The 22578-nt window shown below is 36.2% G+C and overlaps 3 protein-coding genes across 3 annotated transcripts; 2 read left to right on the forward strand and 1 right to left on the reverse strand.

The window, feature by feature from the left end:
• Positions 1-4576, forward strand: LOC137277620 (NADH dehydrogenase [ubiquinone] 1 alpha subcomplex subunit 13-like). The gene is made up of 4 exons (XM_067809436.1): positions 1-144; positions 2013-2091; positions 3043-3114; positions 4186-4576. Exons 1-4 carry the CDS (start codon positions 54-56, stop codon positions 4388-4390), a joined length of 447 nt encoding a protein of 148 aa, XP_067665537.1. The 5' UTR covers positions 1-53; the 3' UTR covers positions 4391-4576.
• A 1253-nt stretch (positions 4577-5829) lies between these two features.
• LOC137277619 (stabilizer of axonemal microtubules 5-like) lies at positions 5830-15676 on the reverse strand. Its single transcript, XM_067809435.1, has 8 exons — positions 15486-15676; positions 14435-15001; positions 13389-13495; positions 12634-12865; positions 10761-10879; positions 9752-9950; positions 9099-9187; positions 5830-8703 (listed from the first exon to the last, which is right to left on the reverse strand). The coding sequence occupies exons 2-8, from the start codon at positions 14997-14999 to the stop codon at positions 8536-8538; spliced, it is 1479 nt and encodes a 492-aa protein (XP_067665536.1). The 5' UTR covers positions 15000-15001; positions 15486-15676; the 3' UTR covers positions 5830-8535.
• A 28-nt stretch (positions 15677-15704) lies between these two features.
• Positions 15705-21602, forward strand: LOC137276626 (vesicle transport protein USE1-like). Its single transcript, XM_067808235.1, has 6 exons — positions 15705-15830; positions 16197-16246; positions 16544-16622; positions 16857-17004; positions 17670-17845; positions 19025-21602. The coding sequence occupies exons 1-6, from the start codon at positions 15732-15734 to the stop codon at positions 19202-19204; spliced, it is 732 nt and encodes a 243-aa protein (XP_067664336.1). The 5' UTR covers positions 15705-15731; the 3' UTR covers positions 19205-21602.
• Positions 21603-22578: the final 976 nt, after the last annotated feature.

The raw sequence follows: 22578 nt of genomic DNA on the forward strand, positions 1-22578 counted from the left end.
AGAGAGTTGTGTCCCCTCGCTGCAGCGCTGCCTGGCGGCATCTTAACACTAGGATGCCGAGTGGACATGCCCAAGATATGCCCCCTCAAGGGGGCTACAGCAACATAGAATGGGCAAAGAAGTTACCGAAAAGCCGATTTAGTGGTAGGCTTCGAAATAACGATGTATGCCACGTAGTATTTATGATTATGCGGTCGATTTTTGCATCGGAAATCAAGCCGTCAATATGTCCTAGTATTGCCCTTGGAAGTTTTAGTTGATGTTTAGTTCAGATTGGTGAATAGATTCCATTCTGTGTAATTTGTATTGTATCGTAATTAGAGTGCCTACGTGAAACTGTTGCAAGATTTCTATGTGAATGAGTTAAACAGATACACTGGAGACAAAGATTAGAGTGTCGATGAGTGAATGAGTGAAAATTGCAATGGCAAACTTGCCCCTGAATAGGAATAGCTCTTGAAAGGTAGATTTTTGTTGGCTGTGAATGTTAATGTTAAGTACTAAGCAACGTGCAAAATAACAGTAAGTCATAAGTCTGTTGCAATCAGATGAAAATCACATTAGGTTCTTTATGTCATTGTTTCATTTGGAGACATTAATTAGATCTACATCATTGGAGCCGCTTTCAGATATGTTTGCCACCCATGCAGAAAAAGAAAGAAAGGCTAACCCGAACCCAAACTTTAACCCTAACCTAACCCTAGTTCTAGATCTCTACCCTGAGTATTAGGGATCATTGGTAAACATGGTACAGTGACAAACATATTCTATAATTGCAACATATGATGTTTCTTAAAACAGCATGTAGACTGTACTTTGTCGAGCAATAATGTGTACTTTTCAGTTTTGTCATCATGCACAAACATCATGTCACTGTTCATCCATTAAGTAACATTGTACTGTCATTATTTTCAATGATAGAGTGTCCACATCAGTAATTGATTGATACTAATGTTTGAGTTTTATTCCTTGGAAATAACCATGGCTAGACGCTGACAACAACATCTCATGCACTCATTCAAACCACAGTATCCAGTCAACACTGGTCACAGTCTAGCTGCACTGACTGCAGTGACTTCGGAATTATGAATGTAGAGTTCTTTCATAACCACAGATAGTCCTGTTGTTAAGTGTAGGGACTTTCTGCAATCAATACATCATGCCATTTAGAAAGCGTGTGAAATTAGTGATGGGAAAATTTTTTTTTTTTTTTTTTTTTTTTTGTCTTTTTTTTTTCTAGCCAATGTGAAATAAAGTTTGCAGTGTGTTTGAAATGCAGTGTGTTTCAGGCCTTATGAGCTCCAGTTATGTATGTTTTATGGCAGTATGTAATTTGAAGCGACATAACACAAAAAAACTGTTCTTATTATTGTAATCTCATGGACAGAAAACACCTGAATGAGCAAAACCAAGAGTAGAGAACATTGGCTATCTTGTTACTTTGGTCTCACAAAGCACTTGTGGAAAGTTTCAAGTCATGTTTTTAAACTGAAGCAAATTAATGAAAAATTTCAAGTTAAATCATACTTATCTTTGGAATCATCAGACACTTAGCATTTAATATATATCTCCATTAGTCTAAGTGTGGTGTCTTAGTAAGTGACGTACGAAGGTCCAGGTTAGAATATTGATTGTCAGTAAACCATACCTATTGTAAGAAGCGATTAATTGGATCGGGTGATCAGGTTCACTGACTAGGTTGACACGTGTCATTGTATCCCAGTTATGCAGATCGACGATCATGCTGTTGATCACTGGATTGTCTGATCCAGACTTGATTATTTACAAACCACTGCCATATAGCTGGTATTTTGGTGAGTGCAGTTTAAAACTAAAATCACTCGCTCAATCACTTAAGAGAGTGAGTTTGTTCCACCCCTATGTCTACTGAATCAAAATGATAGATTTTCCCTATTAACCATTAAAACATAAAATAATCACTGGTTTACCAGTGTTCTTTATCTTTTATTGTTTATTGAACATCATCCTGATGAAATGATTTATTATTTCAGGTTACACACAGTTTGGTATGTTCATTGGATTTACAGCAGCAGCATGGATAGGGTTTTACTTTCAACGAAGAGGAAAGGAGTAAGTATCTCTTTGTTGTGATTGTATGTTTTACATTCTATTTTTCTTTTTTCTTTTGAAAATGTATAGCTACACCATGTATATTTAATGTGTATCCTCTAAAGTATCTTCTTTGCTTACATGCCACAAAAATGCATACATCATCCCATTTGGACCAGCATATACTGGAACGCAAATGCTTATTCTATTTAAACTTTAGTGAAAGAATAATGATTTGAATTTTTCAATCATGTCAACAGTTTTACCTGCTCTTAGCAGTGTTTATAGAATCTCTGATTTAAATAGACTGCGGAAAAGATGATTATTGGTGTCAAGTCTCCTTAAGATGTCAAACAATTGACATTCCTATTTTTGAACAAAAAGTTTCACAACTATAGCTGACCACAAATTGTTAAAGTTGTTTTTCTTTGTAGAGGTAACATGTATTTCACTGAAAACAAGATCAATGTGTAATAAGCGATTTATCGTTTTGATTATTGTGTTAAATGCAGTCTCGAAGCACCCCTGAATTTAAGAAAATGTAAACTGTTATAAAATCACTATTTTGAAGAAAATGATGATATTTATCCCAATTCCCCTTCCGTACTGCTAATATTGCTGAATGTAATGACAGATCATTTCAAATCCTAAGATGTTCATCAAATTCTGAATAGCTTTGAAATATGAATTAAATGAATTGATGAATATGTTTTATGACAATGCAAGTTAGCAAAGTGTCTTGACTGTTTCCCAGTCTGACAGCAGTAACCATTTTGCACAAATTACTTGGCTATTCTGTCAACAAATTATCCATCATCCACAAACATCCTGGTGTTGCTGTTTGATGCTTCAATAACAACAGTATTGTTCACAGTCAGCTTACAAATATGAGCAATAGTCACTGACAATAGTAATCACAACAGCTGATTCATATAACTATGTTACTCATTCATGTGTTGTATTTTGTTACAGACAGCTTGCACTTGAGATGAGAGAGGCGCGATTAGCCATTATACCCCTCCTCCTAGCAGAACAGCAAAGACTGTAAGTACTGGTATTGTGATCTTACTGACCAACACTGTTTGCTGTATCAGTGTTTGTTACAGGTTTAAAAGATGTGGTCTAGTAGCCTAGTGGTTAAAACTTTTGCAGACCTGGATTCAATCAAGTAGGATGTTGCTCAAATGCTGCTACAAGCATCATGAAACCATTATCACATACTCTCTGTAGTTTTAAAATTCATACAAATGGTTTTTGAAATAGTATCTTGAAAAATATTTTTGACCTTTAAGAAATTGATAAAAAAGAATTTAGTGCAGACACGTATTTGAACAGTGCTGAAACTGTGAAAGTTCAATACAATTATCGAAAAAAGCTGACATTAATATCTACATGGCTCTGAAATTAATTCAGATGTCTGTGGGAATATGCAGTATGAGAACATGTCACCTTAAACATGTAAAAATAGGTCAAGACCAAATGCATGAACTAGAGTGCATTGACTAATTCAAAGAAACATTACATAAGACAAACATTGTTAGTGTAAGGGATACATTTGCGAAATCTAACTGGACAGATGCCAACTGGAAAAACAGAGTTTAAGCAGAATCATGTCTACAACAATAGTCACTCATTAGTTTAAGCAACCTAACAGACTGGACCCGAGGGAGGAAAACTTCATATGCACAGAAAGTTACATTAAACTCACTACTATGATTTGTAAGTAAGTAATAGACTTCAATAATAGACTTAAGTATGTTCAGACTTCAAGAACTTGTTTCTATAATTGGAGAAAGAGGTGTCTGAGTGTGGGACAACATCAGTTTTTAAAACACAGTAGGTTTGTCTCTTGTTTGGTAACTCTGTAGGGAGTTTGATTGTCTAATGCCATTGCTGAATATTTTAAGGTCTTGTGCTTAAGATTTTGCAGTTTGTTTATGCAAAGTCATACTTGACTGTTTGGTGCCAACAACCAGACTGATTTTCCAAAATAGTTCTGTGGAAATAAATACTGATATTGTCAGCTGTTGCTGTTTTGAAGTGATAAGATATGATTGAGGTACAGTGGATAGTTGAGGAAGTTCCTGTACTGACTAATGTCCCTATCTGTTCCAGGTACTTGAAGCAACTGCGAGCTAACAGAGATGAGGAGAATGAGCTGATGAAGGATGTTCCAAACTGGAAGACTGGCACTCTTTGGGGGGAGCCAGTATACCACAACATTGCAAACCGATTCATTATGCCATCCTCAGAAGAGTTTTTTGCTCATTGCTCCTACAGACAAAAGTATTTAGCTGTCAATGAGAAGTTTAAGCATTGATGAGTGACTTTAGGATTTCAATATTCTTGAAATGAAACACTGCATTGTTCTGTGCTGCATTGTGAGCAACAAGTGCTTTGTTTAAAGCAGAGGTGCACATTTTGTTTTCATTTGTGAGATGTTTCGATGTTTGCAACTTTGTGCACTTGTGAGAAATAGCATGTATGAATAAACCATGTAGATAAATCAGTCTTTTGTTGCATATGAATTCATTTGGAAAAAGTTTTCACTAATTTCATTAGTTTAAAATATACTTCTACAAGCCATGAGCTTGTGACATGGATATGGATAACGGTCACCTCAAGCGAAGTCTTGATGGACTGAGGTATTTCACATCCAGGCTTAGGATGTCCTATTGATGTGATCATAGACCTGCCTTTAAGACTGTAGATATTAATTGGACTCGCTCAACCCTTGAAGTAGAGACGAATAACCTCCATGTGACCACGTTTTATTCATGTAGAAATATTCAACTTGGCTTTTGAGATTTAGGCATCAGAGTCATCTCCAACAGGAATGTTTCGAAAACGAAAGAAATACATGTATTGTGATTGAAAATGTTACGTTTTGCAAAATGTGAAATGTATATATAGAGTAAGTCTTACAAGCTGACTCAAATGAAAGAAATATTGTGATTGATAATATTACATCCTGCAAACTGTGAAATAGAGGATATGAAGAGTAAGTCTTACAAGTTAGGACTTGATCAAAAGATTCCTGAAATGTATCTGCTCCATGAGGTGAGTAACAAGATCTTGTGGTTGTGTATGTCAACTTTGTAGCGAGATGTCATAACATCCCAGTAGGGTAGATTGATACTTATTTTCTCAGTCACTGGATTATCTAGCCCTGACTCATTTATGGTAAGATCACTGTCACATGTATAACTGTGAGTGGTGATTAACAAGAAAAGACACAAATAAAATTAATATATATCTCACACTGGTGAACATTTCTGGTATTTATGGGTGTTTTTGAAATTTTGAAAGAACTATCATGCCACTTTTTTTTAAAAATAAGTAATACATTACTTTCAATATTTCTAACTTTGAGCTTTCAGGGAAGCTACCATATAATTTATTCATACTAAGAGGTCTGAATGAATTAATGCAACATTGCATACCAGCTGAACATAACCTCAAGCACACCACACAGAATTATGTCACTTGGAGCACTCTTTACGAATATCTTATCTTGTGTATTTATAACCAGTATGGCAAACCCCGACAACACTGCATGCGACAGTTTTTCATGTATGGAGCAGTCGTTTATATTCCATACATGGCAAGTGTTCTCTGGAGGCTGTCCACCTCAAAGTTTCAATTTTTACTGGGACATTGTGCCTTTTAAGATCAACTTTCTATTGCTATAGTGAAACCACAGGAAATGTTCCTTACTGACAGTTTTTGGTTTGCAGAATGAAAAACCAAATGCTCATATTGCAGATGAATATCTTTATTTGCAACTGATGAATATTTTTCAAACACAACACACTGTAAAAATATTTGTTCAGCAGAACTTCAATGTAAAATGAATAATGTAAATGTGTAATACTGGCATGTAAGAAGACGGCTTTTATAAAAATTATACAACTTACTTTGATTATGTTCTTATATAACTGACTAGAAAATATTACTGGCATCATCATACCATGTAAATTAGAAGACTTAATCTTTGTAATCATATTTTTAAATTACGACAGTTTTGGTAAGAGCGTTGTGACAGAATAGATGTTGTTTGTTGACAATAATTACTCATTGTTCTGCACAAGTGACAATTAAAGCACTCGTGACCATCATGATATATTAGATGCATTGGCACATACTTTAAAGTATTTAGTTCCACACCTTACACAACCCCTGAAGGACGCAATCATTTAAAAATTTACAAAATTATTCTGTCTAAAGAATGAAATATATTGCAGAATTTCTCAATTTCAATGAACCAATACAGTTAAGGAGGACAAGATAGAAAAGGAATTGCAACAAAGAATCTACATTTTACACTCAGTATTATAATTATGTCTCATGTCCTTCAAATATGATTTATCTAATTTGAAATTGATGAAATGCTTTTCAGCGGAAAAATGTTATAGATCCTTTCAAAAATTGCTTTGTTGAGTAGAATGTGATTTTGTTTACCAACTTAGCCTCAAAATTTGACAAAATATGAAACTGTTTCCCTCATGGACTTTTAGTCACGAATTATGAGAGCTAATTTTTTCTTTACATGAAGGAGCAACATTTAATCATATGATATCAGGAGATGGTAGTGACATTAAACTGTATACTGTAGCATTTCACTTTACTAATGATTTACTGATTCACAAATTCTCTCTAGAAGCAAAAGGTATGCAGATTAAAAATACAGTATGAAACAGACATAACAGTTGATAGACAAAATCTGATAGTTCAAAGTACACATGAACTTAAAATGAACAACATTTATCACAACACGCTGAGATGTTAATACAAAATGTAAATACAGTCATTCTAATATATATATATAGAGAGAGAGAGAGATAAATATATCTTGAGCAAGTCGCACTGCTGCAGAAACACCAGAACACTTAACGTATAAATACTGGTGGATTGAGCAAACATGGATATAAAATTAACATGTATACTTACAAAAAAAAATGGAATTATGCAACTCATTCTTATTGTATGAAAACACTGCAGAACAATACTGATTGACTTAATAACACATGGAATTGTGACAATGATTTTCATTGGATGTTAACATACAGCATAGAAATATTCTGTAAGGAAAATGTTTGACAAAGGAACTAACTATTCCAAATACGTAAGTAAAATTCTGTAAGCTAACAAACCTATAAACAACCATACTGACTAATAAATAAAATATCAAAGGGCTGATATTCCATCTCGACTTAATAAAGGGGAAATGGTAGATAAGTTAAAACTTATGAACATGTATGTCAACAGGCAGTTCATGGAATAGCTCAGGTAGACAATACTGCTTGGTCAGGTAAGCACAGTATTTGACTAAAGGATGTTGAGCACTTGCAAGGAGATGCCTTTGGTGCAGTGTTGTAGGCAGCTAATGTCTTGTAGGCAGCTATATTGATATATTATGTATTTTGTGAGACTTTATTTACACCTGGAAGTGTCATAGATTACTGTAGGTATTTAACCTTCAATAACTGACAGTAAAAGTTTTGAGAATCTGTGAGGACTATGACATATTTGTAAATCTGGACAAGTTACCCATGTCCCTGTGTCAGTTTCGGCCTTTTCATGCACACGAAAAATATCAGAAACTGTGCATTAAAAGAAACCATGACAGTCAAGATATTTTTATTTCCATGGAAGACAAGTTTCTTTCCTACTGCTGAAAACAACAGTTAGTTTCCAATATTTGTAACCAATTATTGGTTACATCACAATTCTCACTTTGAAATGAATCATTTGTTGTCATTACTCGACATCTCTCCACAGAAATCATCACAATAATTGGACTACTGTCACCTTTGAGGAGTGTTTGGGTCTTTGAGAACACAAAAATGAAAACAATATGAAAATAAAAATTCTCAGTAAGTATATATTTCTGTTCACACAGTGCTATTTGTATATACTAACTCAGAGAAGTTAAGGAACACCTGATTACTTCACGCTGGTACAGTTAATCTGTCATGACAGGCACTGTCACTCCCTGATTTTTGTTAGCAAAATATGATTGTAGGAAAGGATGAGTGCTTAAACTTTCTTAGAGTATCAGGAAAATATCAATGTAAGCAAACACATTGAGAAAAAGGAATTATTTCCTCAATGTTATGACCAAATTGTTTTTACCATGTATAATGCATACTCAGTAACCTGACAGGTATAGCGAACTGACATATATTAGACCAAACCACTTGTAGTATGTGTTAGCCGATTTGCTTGTAATGAACAGTGGTTAAAGAGAACTAACATCACTGATCCCTTTGAAGTCATAAACATAGTTTACTGCACTGTTGGTATTATAAACATATTTCTTATAGACTTATCAACAAACTTTGGGTTTCAAACATGATTGGAGGTCAATGCATACTACACAAAGGTGTCTACAACAAAGAGCATGCATGTACCTTACTTATATTTTTAATGAATTTCAACTGGAGTAGTGATTGGAACAGTATCTTAAACATTGGCAGACATCTGCATGGTGCCGAGAGGGACAGAACTCTTCTGGAGTCTCCCTGAGTCGTAGGTGTACTTCTCCGATGTCTTTGGTGTGAAAAGGTCACCATGAGTTGTGTGGAAGAACATGGTTCCTTTCAGTGGGGGGAAGATGTGAGACCTCCTCAACTGTTGTTAACAAATACAAAAGTAATTATGCATTTTGGAAATATTGCAAATTGCTTTCAAACAAAACTCACTGTTATGTGCACATCCAAAACAAGGATTCTTTTTGTAAATGATCTATAATGCATGGACCATGTCTGACATGATGACAAAATTTGGTATGATGACAGGAAAAATATATTAATATTTTGGAAATGTTAGTTTAGCAGCCTTAAATATTCAGATAGTATGTCACTACTAAATAGTGCTGAGAATATGTGAAAGCTCACTGACTGTTGGTATCTGCACTACAATTCAGACGTGTGGTTTATACCAGTCCTGTTGATGCAACTCAAAAAACACAATTCACAGATTGTGGTGATCGTGACCAGGTTATAATTAATCCTACGAGGACTTACATTGTCCAGAGCCTCTTCCTTTGGCACTGTCTTGCCTTGCTTAGGGTCCTGGTAGTCACTTACAGTTGTCGGTTCAGGCTCCCACCTGCCTGTTGAGGCAAAATATCATCAAACTGTCAGTCATGTGACAATGAAGTTCATTTCTGGTGTACCCTGTTGTAAAATTGCTAGACGCAGCGCAAAACTCAACACTCACTCACTCTTTAATGCAGGGATGGCAATTTTCCGCGCATCTGCCAAGAGCCATGGATTTAATCCCAGTTGGGGACCTTCAGTAGCCCTCAGACCCTCAGCTAATTTTCAGCTGAAATCACTGTCACCTGTTGCCATCCTTGTTAATGAAACTGATGGACAACAACTGACTGAATCCTGTAGTTTAGTTTACTTTGAAACGAAGCAAAAACTCCCTTATGTGAATTCTAGGAAAAGAGATTCCTTGAGCACATATTTTTATAATATTCAGCCCCAAATGTGCTCTCATGCCTTCAACCACACTTGTGTCTGAGCCACATCACATGGACAAGTCCTTTGATAAAGCACTTATATTTGAGGACTATGTATAAAAGAATAATTACTCACTAGCCCAAGCTGATTGTTCTGTGAGTGTTGTAGCTGTCTTGGAGTTGTTTGAATATGTAATAGCATCTACTCACTGTAATACTTGACTGGTATGGCACTTGGCACATAGAACTTGGTGCGATCATACGTGTAGGGTGTTGATTTAGGTTTGAAGACATCATCAGTTGATGTGGTGTAGGACTTCTCTCCCAGTACTGGATCTCCAAACCACACGTTACTCCGGGTTCGAAGGTTCGCGCCAGACACAATCTGGTTGTGGAGACCTCTTGGAGGCTGTAATGACACAGTATAGCAGCTTCACACAATGGAGTCATAGAGACCAGGATCTGGGAAATGTTTTCAGTAATGAGAGTGATTTTACATTCGACAGGCAGTAATATTTCTCAGATTTATCACAGGTGCAGTGAAATGTTTCACGCTGTTTGGGTATGACTATTACATCTTATCAAAATACTGTAGCCCATCCAGCTGACATGTTCATGGCTCACAGTTTGGTAAACCCACCCGGGGTTTATCCCTCATGGTTCTTCATGTTCTGAAGTAAGTTTGTCTCCCTAGTACATTTCTGTTTTCAATATTTCAATGTTTGAGTGGTTGATAAAAGGTTGATGTCAATCATGGCTGCGTGGTTTGAGATCAGAGGAACCTTGATATGTATCTAGTATAAAAATTTGATATAAATCTCAGTGAAAAGGGAGGGTCAAACTAGATCAACTGTGAAGCTACATTAACAAAAGAGAATAAAAATACTTGGTCATGCTGCCACATCCAAACTGCAAAGGGTCTACAAAACATCTTGATGAGAGCTCTTGGGAAAGAAAAAATATCTTTATTCCTGACCATTTGTTTTTATTTTTAGGGAAGCAAACACAATGACATCTTGAACTAGGTACATTCCCTTAACTTCCTCTTCAATTCCAAACCAAAATAATATTACATCTGAAAAGATTTAAAATATTAAGGATAGCTCGCTCATCTTACACATCAATTATGAAAACCCCAAACTCTTCAACCATATCCTTGCCAATTATTGTATTATTTGGTTAGAATCAAACAACATATGTTCTGTACTGTCAAACTCACGTTGCCATGGTAAAACTTGTTTGTGGTTGTGCTGACTCTTTCCACATCTCTATCAGGATGCCGGTCACCCTCAGGGAAATCGCTATGGTTACGGTGCTGCTTTGGCAGCATCTTCACAACTGAAGTCATCATTGCTTTCAAAATAAAACTTTGCTAAACTTGAATAATAACATGTATTTCTGGATGGTTTATATCGATAAAACCTTTCTTCCGCCTGAAAACCAGAAAAGCCCTATCCTATTAAATTTCACTGACTTCAAAGAATATGTGTCTGTCACAGAACTCTTAGATATATATTCAGAAAATGTGTTAAAAATAATCTGAAATCCTGGCATTGATATAGTCACACTTGATAAGTCTTAAAGGTCACATGCAACGTAAAACACAACTTTGCAGATTCTGATACCTTTCGGTAAGCAGTTACCAAAACAAATCATCAAAAATGCCAAATCAACCTATAAAGTTGAAAAAAAACACGATGAAAAAAACCCCGCGAAATCGGAGTTCAAACGATTCACTAAATTTCCCCCAGCGCTGGGGGAAAAAGTGGTTTCAACAGCTGTGCTGCGCCCATAACGGAGCTTGAAATAGTATGCATGCCTGGAGAATGAGGTTGTGAGCAGTAGTCTAATCTTGGTTGTGTACACAAACGAGTAAATACTCTACTCATTACGTACAAAAACTTGTTGACTGTGGTAAGCAAAGCAACCTCTGTCACAGAGAAAGCTCAATGTCTGGTTTATTGACACCTATATGTCTGCCTGCCTGTCTGCTAAAGACAATATGTAATACACAGCTTCAATCATTGACCACATGCAATTTAAACTTAACACCTATCAGGCTATATGCCATAAACAAAATAAATTGATTTAGGACTCATGCACCCAAGTCCTGTCTCTTCCACATTATGTAATTAGGCAAGTGTGATACTTATACACATGACATGTTTTTATGTCTATGGATTGCAAACAAACTACATCCATTTTTCTCTGATGACTGGATCTGATGAAAACTAATGCAAACTCTTGTCAGTTTCAAGTCCCGCTTTGTACTTGGACAAATGACAGTTTCCAGCCACGCAGTGGTTCACAATCTCTAATGAGATGATTTTTGATTGGATCGAAGGCAAATTGAGAGAACACGTATTTACAAAATCCAACATCTCTACATACATTCTTTATGAATAACAACTTCTTCTAGTGTATATGATTTTGTTTGACAACGGTATATGAATCCATACTGAAACGACACATCAAATACAATAAAAGAAATTGTTATCCATATAGAACCTTACCTTCTTGTGACTCGCCATACTTCTAAAATGCCCATCAAACAGATCATCATTCTGAACACACTATGAGCCCTCAGCGTATCAGCAAATGAACCAGCCAATCGGAAGACGTTACACTTGAGTGCACATCCACCCACTATGACTGGGTTTGGTCACCCGAGGGCTTCGTTTCGAGGGAAGTAAGCCAAAGTACAAAATATTGCACTTTTGAATCGCGATTGTACACTTATGATTTTGTTTATTTGTTTTTTCACAAGCAGCAATGTATATTATATGTCATGAATAAGTGATAATTGTGGTTTAATTATGTTTGATTTTTGGGTTGCATGTGACCTTTAACATATAATGTAAAGTAAACAAAATATCATTTTAACATATATAAAATTCTTATTTTTTTTTATTCTTGTTTTTTTTTTCAAGTTAGAGTAAGCCAACATGTCGAATATTAGGCACAAAATAAGATTTTTCTTCACATGCCAAACCGTAAGTTCCACACACTAACACCTTGTTTCTGCTTCATGGCTTATTATTACATTCCTAAATCTCTTTACTGTGCACCTATATGTGTTCACTCTGACTTACAGTTAGACTGTTTAGGCTTGAAGCAGGTAGTGGCGGTACTGGCATAGTCATTCCACGTGCCAAAACCATCATGCTCTTTGAGATTTGTCTGGAACAGCACCTTACTGACATCTTCTCTGCTGTAGGGCTTGAAGCTGTTGGCATCACCAAGGTACGGGAAGGATGTTCCAGTAGTGGTCTCCCTCATCACTACCTTCAGCGTATCACCATCAGGTACACTGGTACCGGTAGGCTGAATCAAGCAAGTTCATTCTCATCCTCAGCATTTCCAATCACAAAAGTACTTTCAAACCATCACAAGGTTAAACAATTGTGGCTACTGATGTAAATATAATGTTGTCAGCCAGAACCAGTCTTGTCTTATCAACTTGACAAGAATAGTGAGTGATTGAGTGAGTTTAGATTTACAGCGCTTTTAGCAATATTTCAGGAATATCAAAGCGAAAGACACCAGAAATGGGCTTCACACATTGTGCCCATGAGGGGAGTCGCACCTGGTTCTTCAGCATGATGAGCAAGCACTTTGACCAATTGTATGTCAAGCTACTATTTTATATAAAAATAAAGATTTTGTTTTAATCTAATTTTCTGTGAGATAATGGCAAAATTCAAAACATAAGTTGAATGAGTACTTGATTAATAAACAGCACTGTAGAGATGCTAAGGGTTCACATGAGTATATATAGGTCTGAACTGATCTTTTGGATAAGGGAAATGTGGAGTGCAGTGTAACATATTAAAGGGGGACAACTCACTGCTGGGAAAGGCTTCACTCTGGGTTGCCACTTTCCTGGGAACTGATCACCAGTGGATGTGTCAAAATGTGTCATTCTTGGATCACCTTTAATCGTTGGGGGTCCTCCTGGAATTTCAATATAACATATGTCTTGTCAATCACATTCATTGTTTTCTGAACAGAATGGGTTCTAAGATTTAAGACGTATAATTAATGTTCCATAACAGATAATCACATACAGTTTTGCACACACAAACAAATACATGTATTTGAATATATATATTCATATATAAGCAAAACATTTCAGATTGATATGTATTTTCGAGCACATGTTAGCACATTATATTTTATTTTTGTGTTATGATACCGTAGTCCATCTGTATATGAGAATGGTGTACAATGAAATATTGCAACTGAACAAAAGTAGCATTAAGAGCTGATATAAAAAGGTATTTTGTATTTATAATGAAAACAAAACATTCATAAGAACATCAAGAAATAATGACAGAATCTTTAGGAGGAACATACCAGTCAAAGCTGAGCTCCTTAAGTCTTCAAATTTCAGAGAAGTAGAATTTTACAAAAGTAAAATTATGGATATTTACGAGAATGGTCAAAAAAGGTCACCCATTGAAAAAAAAAAGAAAACCAAAACATGCTTTGAATTCCACAACAAAGTGAACAAAAATATGCAAAACATGAGCAAACATGGCTGAGTAAGGTATATGTATTTTTTCCACCACAGAAACTTTGGCATTATAATATAATAGGTTGGAACAAGCGAGCAAAGTTTCGAGCCTCTGTCCTTTAACTTTTGGAGAAGAAGATCTTTTTAAAAATATATTTTTACACAACAAAGATTGCCATCTGGTAAACATGCTGAACTTTCACAAGAAGATAACTTGATCAAAGTGAACCACCTTACAGAGACAAATACCCAAGTATATGAAAGTATGGAAAATATGAAAAAAAGTACAATGTTGTTTGAAAATATTAATGGATAGATGATAATTGTGATATTTCAGGCCAAGGCGAGTCAACAGCTACTTCTTGAATCCATATTACCTTGATGCATTGGTGGAGCTTTCTCCACTCTGTGTTGCCGAGTGTCATGACCCTGGAAGTGGCCCCTATAGTCTGATACTGATGCTTCTGTCTTCTCCATGTCCCCCTTGGGAATATGTGTAACTGTGGTGTTCTGCATTGGTTTAGCTCTCTCATAATTCTCATCCATTTGAGGAGTGAAATAGTTGTCATGGGTTGTTTGGAAACATTTAAATTTATTTGTGTCCCGATCCATTTTAAAATTTGTTCGACTGAGCTTTGAATGAACATTCAACAGAACAGGCTTCTTCAAGTAGCGGTATTCAAAACACTTGGAAGTTTCTGACTCGTTCTGACTGAAGTATCGATCATCCTGGTGCATGACATCTCCAAGTTTTGGTGGTCTGGCTTGCTCACACCTCCCATAATGTGGATGTGATGGGTAGTCATTCTTGAAAACACTGCACATTGATGACTTGATTTCTCCTGGGTCTTGACAGAAAGTGAAGTTACTTGGGCCAAGATGAGTCTGTGTTGGTGGAAATGTCCCAGGCTCTGCATGAATGTTCACTGTTGGAGGCGCCATGGCTGCTTGAATAGAATGAAACAGTAACCTTATTTCACATCATTTTTTTCAGCCAGTCTTGCCTAAACCTTTAAAACTATCCATAGCTGAAAATTTATGAATATATAAATTTTTTTTACTTTTGAAAAAATAATAAAAATATAGATGTAATACTCTGGAATATGGCAATATGAAATAATGATAAAAAACATCATGACAAAATAACTTCTTATTTCTATTCATTTGTTTTTATTTTTATTTTTATTTTATTTTTTATTTTTATTTTCATTTTTCTAGTAATCATCATTCTATGCATTAGAATATAATTTGAGGGATAATATATATATATACATCACCAATAGTAATATACATAAAACGTAACTGACAAAAAAAATGACATGTTAGAAAGTCTCGTGTGTTGTGGTTGTTAAAATAAAAAGGTGATTTATTTTCGCCCGCACACCTTGCTTGAAATAATTGTAGGTTTAAAAACGCCCACGTGTTTACCTGTTTACAAAGTAGACTGAGATCCCAGTGGTGACACTACTGTCTATTGATCTACTTGCAATCCTGCTGAGATCCGTTGTCAGCCAATGAACGCGTGAGTTGTACCTGCCATTCTCCCGTGGTAGTGGGCGGCAGTGTTGACTTTCACTCCCTTTGTTTATGGTTACTAGAGGAACCATTAACCCGGAAGCAAACTAACCGGAAGTGGAACTCTTCACGCCGAAGGTAGGACTGTAAATTGCCAACATGGCGTCTACCAGGCTGGAAATAAACTTCAACAGGTTGTTGAACCGATGTGAAGCCGTGGCAAGTGATAAATCGCTAAAAGATTGGCGACTTGAAAAGGTATCCACAGAATTGTAATGTTTTCCAATTAATAATGGCATTGAAACCAAGGAGGATTGGCTTGTCAAATAAATCCGAACGCTTTCGTCAGGAAATGTGATTTCCGATAATACCGTTATCTGATATTCTTGTTTATTAGTTATGTAATGTTATTGCGCCCGATAAAGTGCACTTCTCCCTTAGTTATTAGTAATGGAGACGATCTATGAAACTCTTGCGACAGGTTGAAGATATCTCTCAATACACTTCAGTAACTCAGTAGCCGAGAGATGTGATGCGGTCCTGTATTATGCATATTTACGACATGGTCCTACATCCTCAAAACATTGTACCTTTCTATATGTCAGTTGTTCTCGTTCATTTCAGTACATAGGAGCTCTACAGAATCAGTTGTCGGAGTTGAAGAAAGCGCAAAGGTAGTTTCCTCAAACTTAGGTACAGAGTCTGTGTTAGGCTAGTTCATATGAATAAACTCGTATTCCAGCCAAGGTCGAGCACACCTTGGTATAGTGCGAAGTCGTCTAGTTATATGCTGGACTAGTGTTAGGCATGACCATAATGACCTTAAAATTTAGTAAATCACTATTTAAAAAAATACCGTATTAGGCGCTTTTTCACATTTCATTATGGTCCATGTAGAAGATCAAAGTCAGCTTATAGCAAAGATAGGCTTGTTCTATGTAACGGTCGTAACATTTTATTGTTAATTTCAGTAAACCTTGTGATGAAATTCTTAGTGGTTACACGAAAAAGGTAGAATTACTGAAGGGACTCATAGAGGCAGAGAAAATGGTGAGTTGTTACCTGTATCCTCTTTAATTTAAAAATGTGAAAACCTTTGTGTTTGTAGACCTGTAAACCCAGCAACCCATGCCATAAAAGGCGACTATGCATCTTGTAAGAGGCGACTAATGGGATCGGGTGGTCATGATTTGATTCATTTTTTTCTCTGATATTCATTCAATTCGTGATTCGATGTTCGGGTAATATCTGTGTTGTCATCTATAAACCGTTCCCCAAATACAGCCTACTGCCTCTGAGAAGGCCCATGCTACTGATCTTCTGTCTGTGCCTCGGACAACATCATCAACATCAGGAAAGCAGCTGCACATGCAGGCCAAAGTGATGTACCAGCAGGAAATGAGAGATGAACTCCTAGGATCAGGACACACAGGTATATATAAGCTTCAATGGATTTTATTGACATTTACTTCAGGCTGGCAAGGAACTGTATACAGCAGAAAAAAAGCACTCTATGATTATGGTAAAAGCTACATTAGTGAAATAATACTTGGATGGATAGCATGTTTTTTATTGTACATAATCAGCTTATAATTAGGGTTTGATCATGCCAATTGCATTGATCTAACTTGCAGAGATTTCAGATTTCAATGTGAATTGATATTGTTGTAATTTAGGTACGAATTTGTCATTGCTAACTATGCTGTTTGTGAGATCTTCAGATTTATTAACTATAGACTGCATGTTGCATATTAAGATTTGAGTTGAAATAGGTCACCGCCACCAGTGATGGTTGTAAGAGGTAATTAAACAACTCATGCAGTTAGGTTTAGTGGTTTGGTTGATGTGTGGATTTAGTTGTATTGTTGTTCATAATATAAACCTCTGGTTTGTCTTATACTTTATTTTTACCATACCACCATCATATAGCTGTATGCTGTATGAGGCATGCAACAAAACACACAGACACAGAGAGTTGTAAATTGTCTCCATTGAAGAACTTTGCGTTTTTACTCATATGTTCAGTCATTTTTAAATTGTAACCATGGCTCTCATTTAAAAGCATGCTTGAATGTTTAGTCTGTCTTGTGTTGATAGATGATGAAGATGTCGGTTTACGTCAGCGACAAAAGACCAAGGACCAAGACATTGACACTGTACTTCAGCATCATCATCAGATACAGGAGAAACTTGCTGAGGAGATGCTGGTCATTGCACAGGGCTTGAAGCATAATGTCACAGTGTCTGGCAAGATTGTTCAGGATGACATCAAGGTAAACCTACAGGAACAGGGATGAGAATACCACATGTATTTGATTGTGACTGCCCTGTAGGACAACATCTACAAAGCTTAGTTATGTTAATGACAGTTTTCAGACAGGTGTATATTTTTCTGACTTTGTACATTTTTAAAATTCACTTCTGGCAGTACCTGACATTTTGCATCATTTGTAATCGTAAACTTGAAGGTTTCATAATTTCATTGATTATCTTTCAAACAGGTTAGGGTAAGTATCTTGCTGACAAATACTGTCAGACAGCACTACTTCTTGTTTTGGTGCATACTTTTATAAATAATCAGTTCCAGTAATATGAAATGTCGACTACTGGGTCTGGAAAGCGCCTTGAAGCAACAGCTGCTCACATACAACATGCTCTGTTATTGATCAAATGACTTTATACTTTCTGTAAGCCAATGGACACTCTACTTGTTATGATAACAGCATCAGGTACATACACAGATAAACCAAGGCTGTCAATTAAAAGACTGAAATTGTACAATAGGTAGGCATTGCTGTCATCATGATCACAGAGAGCTTTAGCTGTGATGTGCAATAGCATCTCCTCCCCTTCACATATCACTCCTCCTTGCCAACAATACAAGAATCTATATAGAAATGTCACAATCACAAAGTAAGTAAGCTGTTATTCATAACATTTGTTGTAAATTGCAATGGCTGGTCAAAATATCTATTTCAAGGGACACAACTCTGTATCTGTTGATCTTGTTGATTCCACATCACCCTTTTGGTATTTTGTGCTTGTTCTCAGTACTGCCAGTTAGTTAATTCATTCAGTCTAGACATTTTTGCTTAAATAACTGAATTCAGTGTGTGTCTCTGTCCCATTAATTGTATATATTTAAACAAAAGCTTAACCATCAGGGAGATAGAGTGGGGAGGTAACTCTGCTTGCTGTATCAAAAATGCAAGGTTGGAGATACATTTGAAACTGAAAATACTTGCTGAAAATATGTAATCAGTTGATCGTTATTTGGAGCTATTAACTTAGGAGCTATTAATCTATACAGAAATGTCACAATGATGTAATAAGTGAAAACAGTTATAAGCATATGAATGTCCATAAATTTCGTCAAAGTTGCAGGTGAGACGTGTTTTGTTTTGGTTGATGCCCTGCAAAATCAATGAGTCATTAGAATAATTTTGTTGCAGAAAGTGACAGACAGCACAAGACTGGCAGAAACAAACCTGGGTAAGCTGAAGACGGAGAGTGAGCGACTACAGGCTCACACCAAGGCATGTTCGTGGTGGATCTGGGTGATGCTGGTAGTGGTAATCATTACGTTCTGCTGGATGGTATTGCTCATGAGACTCTTCCCCAAAAAGTCATGATACGATCAGGAGTCAGGATAATACTTATGACAACTTTGTATCAGTCAGACATCAGCTTCTTGTTCCTTCCTGTGAGAATGTCCACAATGCGTCAAGCTTTCTATGAAGCCTGTCATATGAGGACTAAGGAAGTAGCCTGTTGCTTATTTTCATCACTGTATGCAAGGACAATCAGCCATTTACTGACGTCTGTGAGGAAGCGCTCCTCTAGCCAGACGTTCTTGCAACAGCCTCATATATTTGCCAAAGATCAGCGATGTGTAATGATTCATCAGAAACTCCATTCTGCAAACTGCAGAACAAATAGAGGAACACTGGAAAATTCAAGCATTCCTTTAATATTTTCCAGTTTTCATCACCAGCTTTGAATAGCGCTGTGGGAGGAGATATGAGAATAAATAAAGGAACACTGCCATGAAGTGCTGTTCCCCTAATGTTTCCCTCAGTATGTAATTCATGTAGTTCAGTTGAGAATTGAGGTGGTGAGATGGCATAGTGCTTAAAGCGTTTGGAAAGTCATAAACATCTGGGATAGGGATTTGGTTTTCAGCAGCTTGTGCTTGTCATAAGAGAACACTTAAAGGATCAGGTGGTCAGTCTCACTGACTTGGTTGACTCATGATATCATGTCCCGACTGTGTCAATAGCCAGGCTTTTGATCACTGGATTGTCTAGTCCAGACTTGATTTTTTTTATAGACCATCACCATATTGCTGTAATATGCTGAGTGTAGTGTTAAGATGATAGATGATAGATAGTTTATTTGTATGTAAGGCCATTCGACCTACAGCACAAAATAGTACATAGTATAGATGCGATACCCGATATGTATATAATATGGGTCATAGAAGCAAATTTTACTAGCAGTATTTCGGAGAATACACTCAACTATATAATGTACCATCCCGTATAAACCTGTGCTGTTGTAATATCCTATATCTATGACAAGTGTAATCTCTGAAATACTGATAGTAAAATTTGCTTCTTCACCTATATTACATACATATCGGGTAATGCATCTATACTATGTACTATTTTTCACTGTAGGTCAAATGGCCTTATATACAAATAACCTATCTATCATCTAGTGTAGAGTTAAACAATTAGCCAGTCAAGTGTTTGCTCATTACACTGAAGATCTGGGTTCGATTTCCAGCATGAGTTGAATGTGTGAAACCCATTTCCTGTATCCTGTGCTATGACAGTGCGGAAATATTGCTAAAAGCTGTGTTCAAAACATACTCACTTATTGAGAGTATGAAGTGAAAGATGAAAATCTATAGCTTCATCTTTTATGTGAATGATTTAACTTATGCATGAATAATGTGGTGCTACTGTTGTCTAGTCTTGTTCCAAACAATTAGAGTGGCAGTTTTCATGGCAGAATCTCTATACACTATTGTTAACTGCTTCATTGAACACATCAAAGCCTTATGGTGTTGCTGGCAATAATGATATATGTAATGATATATCCTCAACTCAGAGGTAAGATATTTTGACAGTAAATCATCTGAAAGGCTTCCATTAGGCTGGATTCTGTTATTCAAAAAGGGGCTGAGAGGTAGCCTAGTGGCTTCTCACACTGAACACCTGGGTCTAATTCCCTACATGGGTACAATGTGTGAAACCCATTACTGGTGTCCCCTGCTGTGGTATTGCTGGACAATTGCTGAAAGTGGCATGAAATAATACTTACTCAAACAATAATCACAATTCTTCACAAACGAGAGAAAGAGAAAAGTTCCTTTATGTGATATAGTGGCTTAATGGGAGTGGTAACTTCAGTCAAACAATAACATGTGAAGATATGTATTATTTCATCACTGATGCTTAGTGTGTGGATTTTGTTGATAGTTACGCTAGGTTTGCCATATGCCTGTGACATGTGTTGGAGCTGTGAATATTTTGTGATCATCTCTCTGTTACAGCAACCTGTGGTTTATTTCGTGACAATTGTCTGTACACAACAGTTGATGTTCTTTGTGTTCTGGGTATGTTCTGGTTATCTGATGCTTCTATACTGATTCACAACAGATCCAGTAAACGTGTCAACATTCTGTGATAAGTACATTCAATGACACTAAGTGCACTTAGCACCACATGTGTTGATAAAATACAATGTTTTTATGTCTGATAGATATATCCCTATTTGATAGGGATATTAGTATCTTTCAGTGATTTTCAAGATGTTTTCAGAAGGTTTCAAGAGAATTAAATACATGTATATAAGAATATATCTGATAATCCCTGGCAAAAACTGAGCAGTACCATGTGAACAGAAACTGTATATATCAGAATATCATCTCTGTATGAAGCACTGTACAAGGCAGTATTTAAATAAATTGTATGATGTGTACAGATGAAATTAAATTGATGTAAATATACATCCCAATACTAATCATTTCTTGGTGTCTTTGTATCAAATCTTTGAAGGTGTTCAGATTTATGTTTGTTGGTGCTGAAATTTCATGTAGAACCTGAAAGTGTTGGTGTGAACCTGAGACGTAAACAAAACTATTATATTCATGACTGGATTCTGAATACAGTGGTACCTCTCAAAACTGGCAACGCTCCAATCCAGCATGGGTTGTTACAGGATTGGGTGCTGTATGTCTGTCTGCCCATCCACCCTTATGTCACATTGTATTCCCAGATCATTCTCAATCTGGTCAATGATTTGGGCATTTTGTTTGGTTAGCATCAACAACAGTTCAGATAAATGAAGATCCATTTCATTTCTGGAACTTTAATCATGAACAATCATGGCAACCTTTGAAATTCTTTTAATGTAAAACTAGTCCAGAAGACAATTGTAAACCCGTTTTCACTATTCATCAGAGTTTGTAGTTAATCCTGCAAGAACAAGAAAAAATCTATTTTGCTTATATGTTTTCCAACAGTTTTATTATGTGTTAATTTAACAAAAACAGGAAAATGAAAATAAATTATGATTAAATGTATTCCAGAGGTATAAGTCTCAACGAGGGCTATGAATTGATTTGTACTTGTCATGTTGTTGGAAAAAATAAGCCAAACTTTGATTCATTGTCATTGACCTCTCTCAAACAAGTTCCAGGTGGCTTTTGTGCACAGAGTCTGTATTGGGTATAAGGTGCCTTGATGGGGACTATGTGCAGTCCATTACTGTTAAGATTTGGGGAAGGTATCCAAGCAATGGATGAGGCAGTAAGGCAGCACCTAGTACCTAGGGATGTTGTGATACATAGGTTTCATTGATCTTTACGAATCACGTTACCCATGTCATTATTCGGTATGCACCATTGTCACAATTCGATATGTATCATGATACCTACTTTCACGGCATAATTGTGTAAATTTTGTTACATCTTAAACATTAATATTTCATATTTTAC

Source organism: Haliotis asinina, chromosome 3 (assembly GCF_037392515.1).
Source record: "Haliotis asinina isolate JCU_RB_2024 chromosome 3, JCU_Hal_asi_v2, whole genome shotgun sequence".
NCBI lineage: Eukaryota > Metazoa > Mollusca > Gastropoda > Lepetellida > Haliotidae > Haliotis > Haliotis asinina.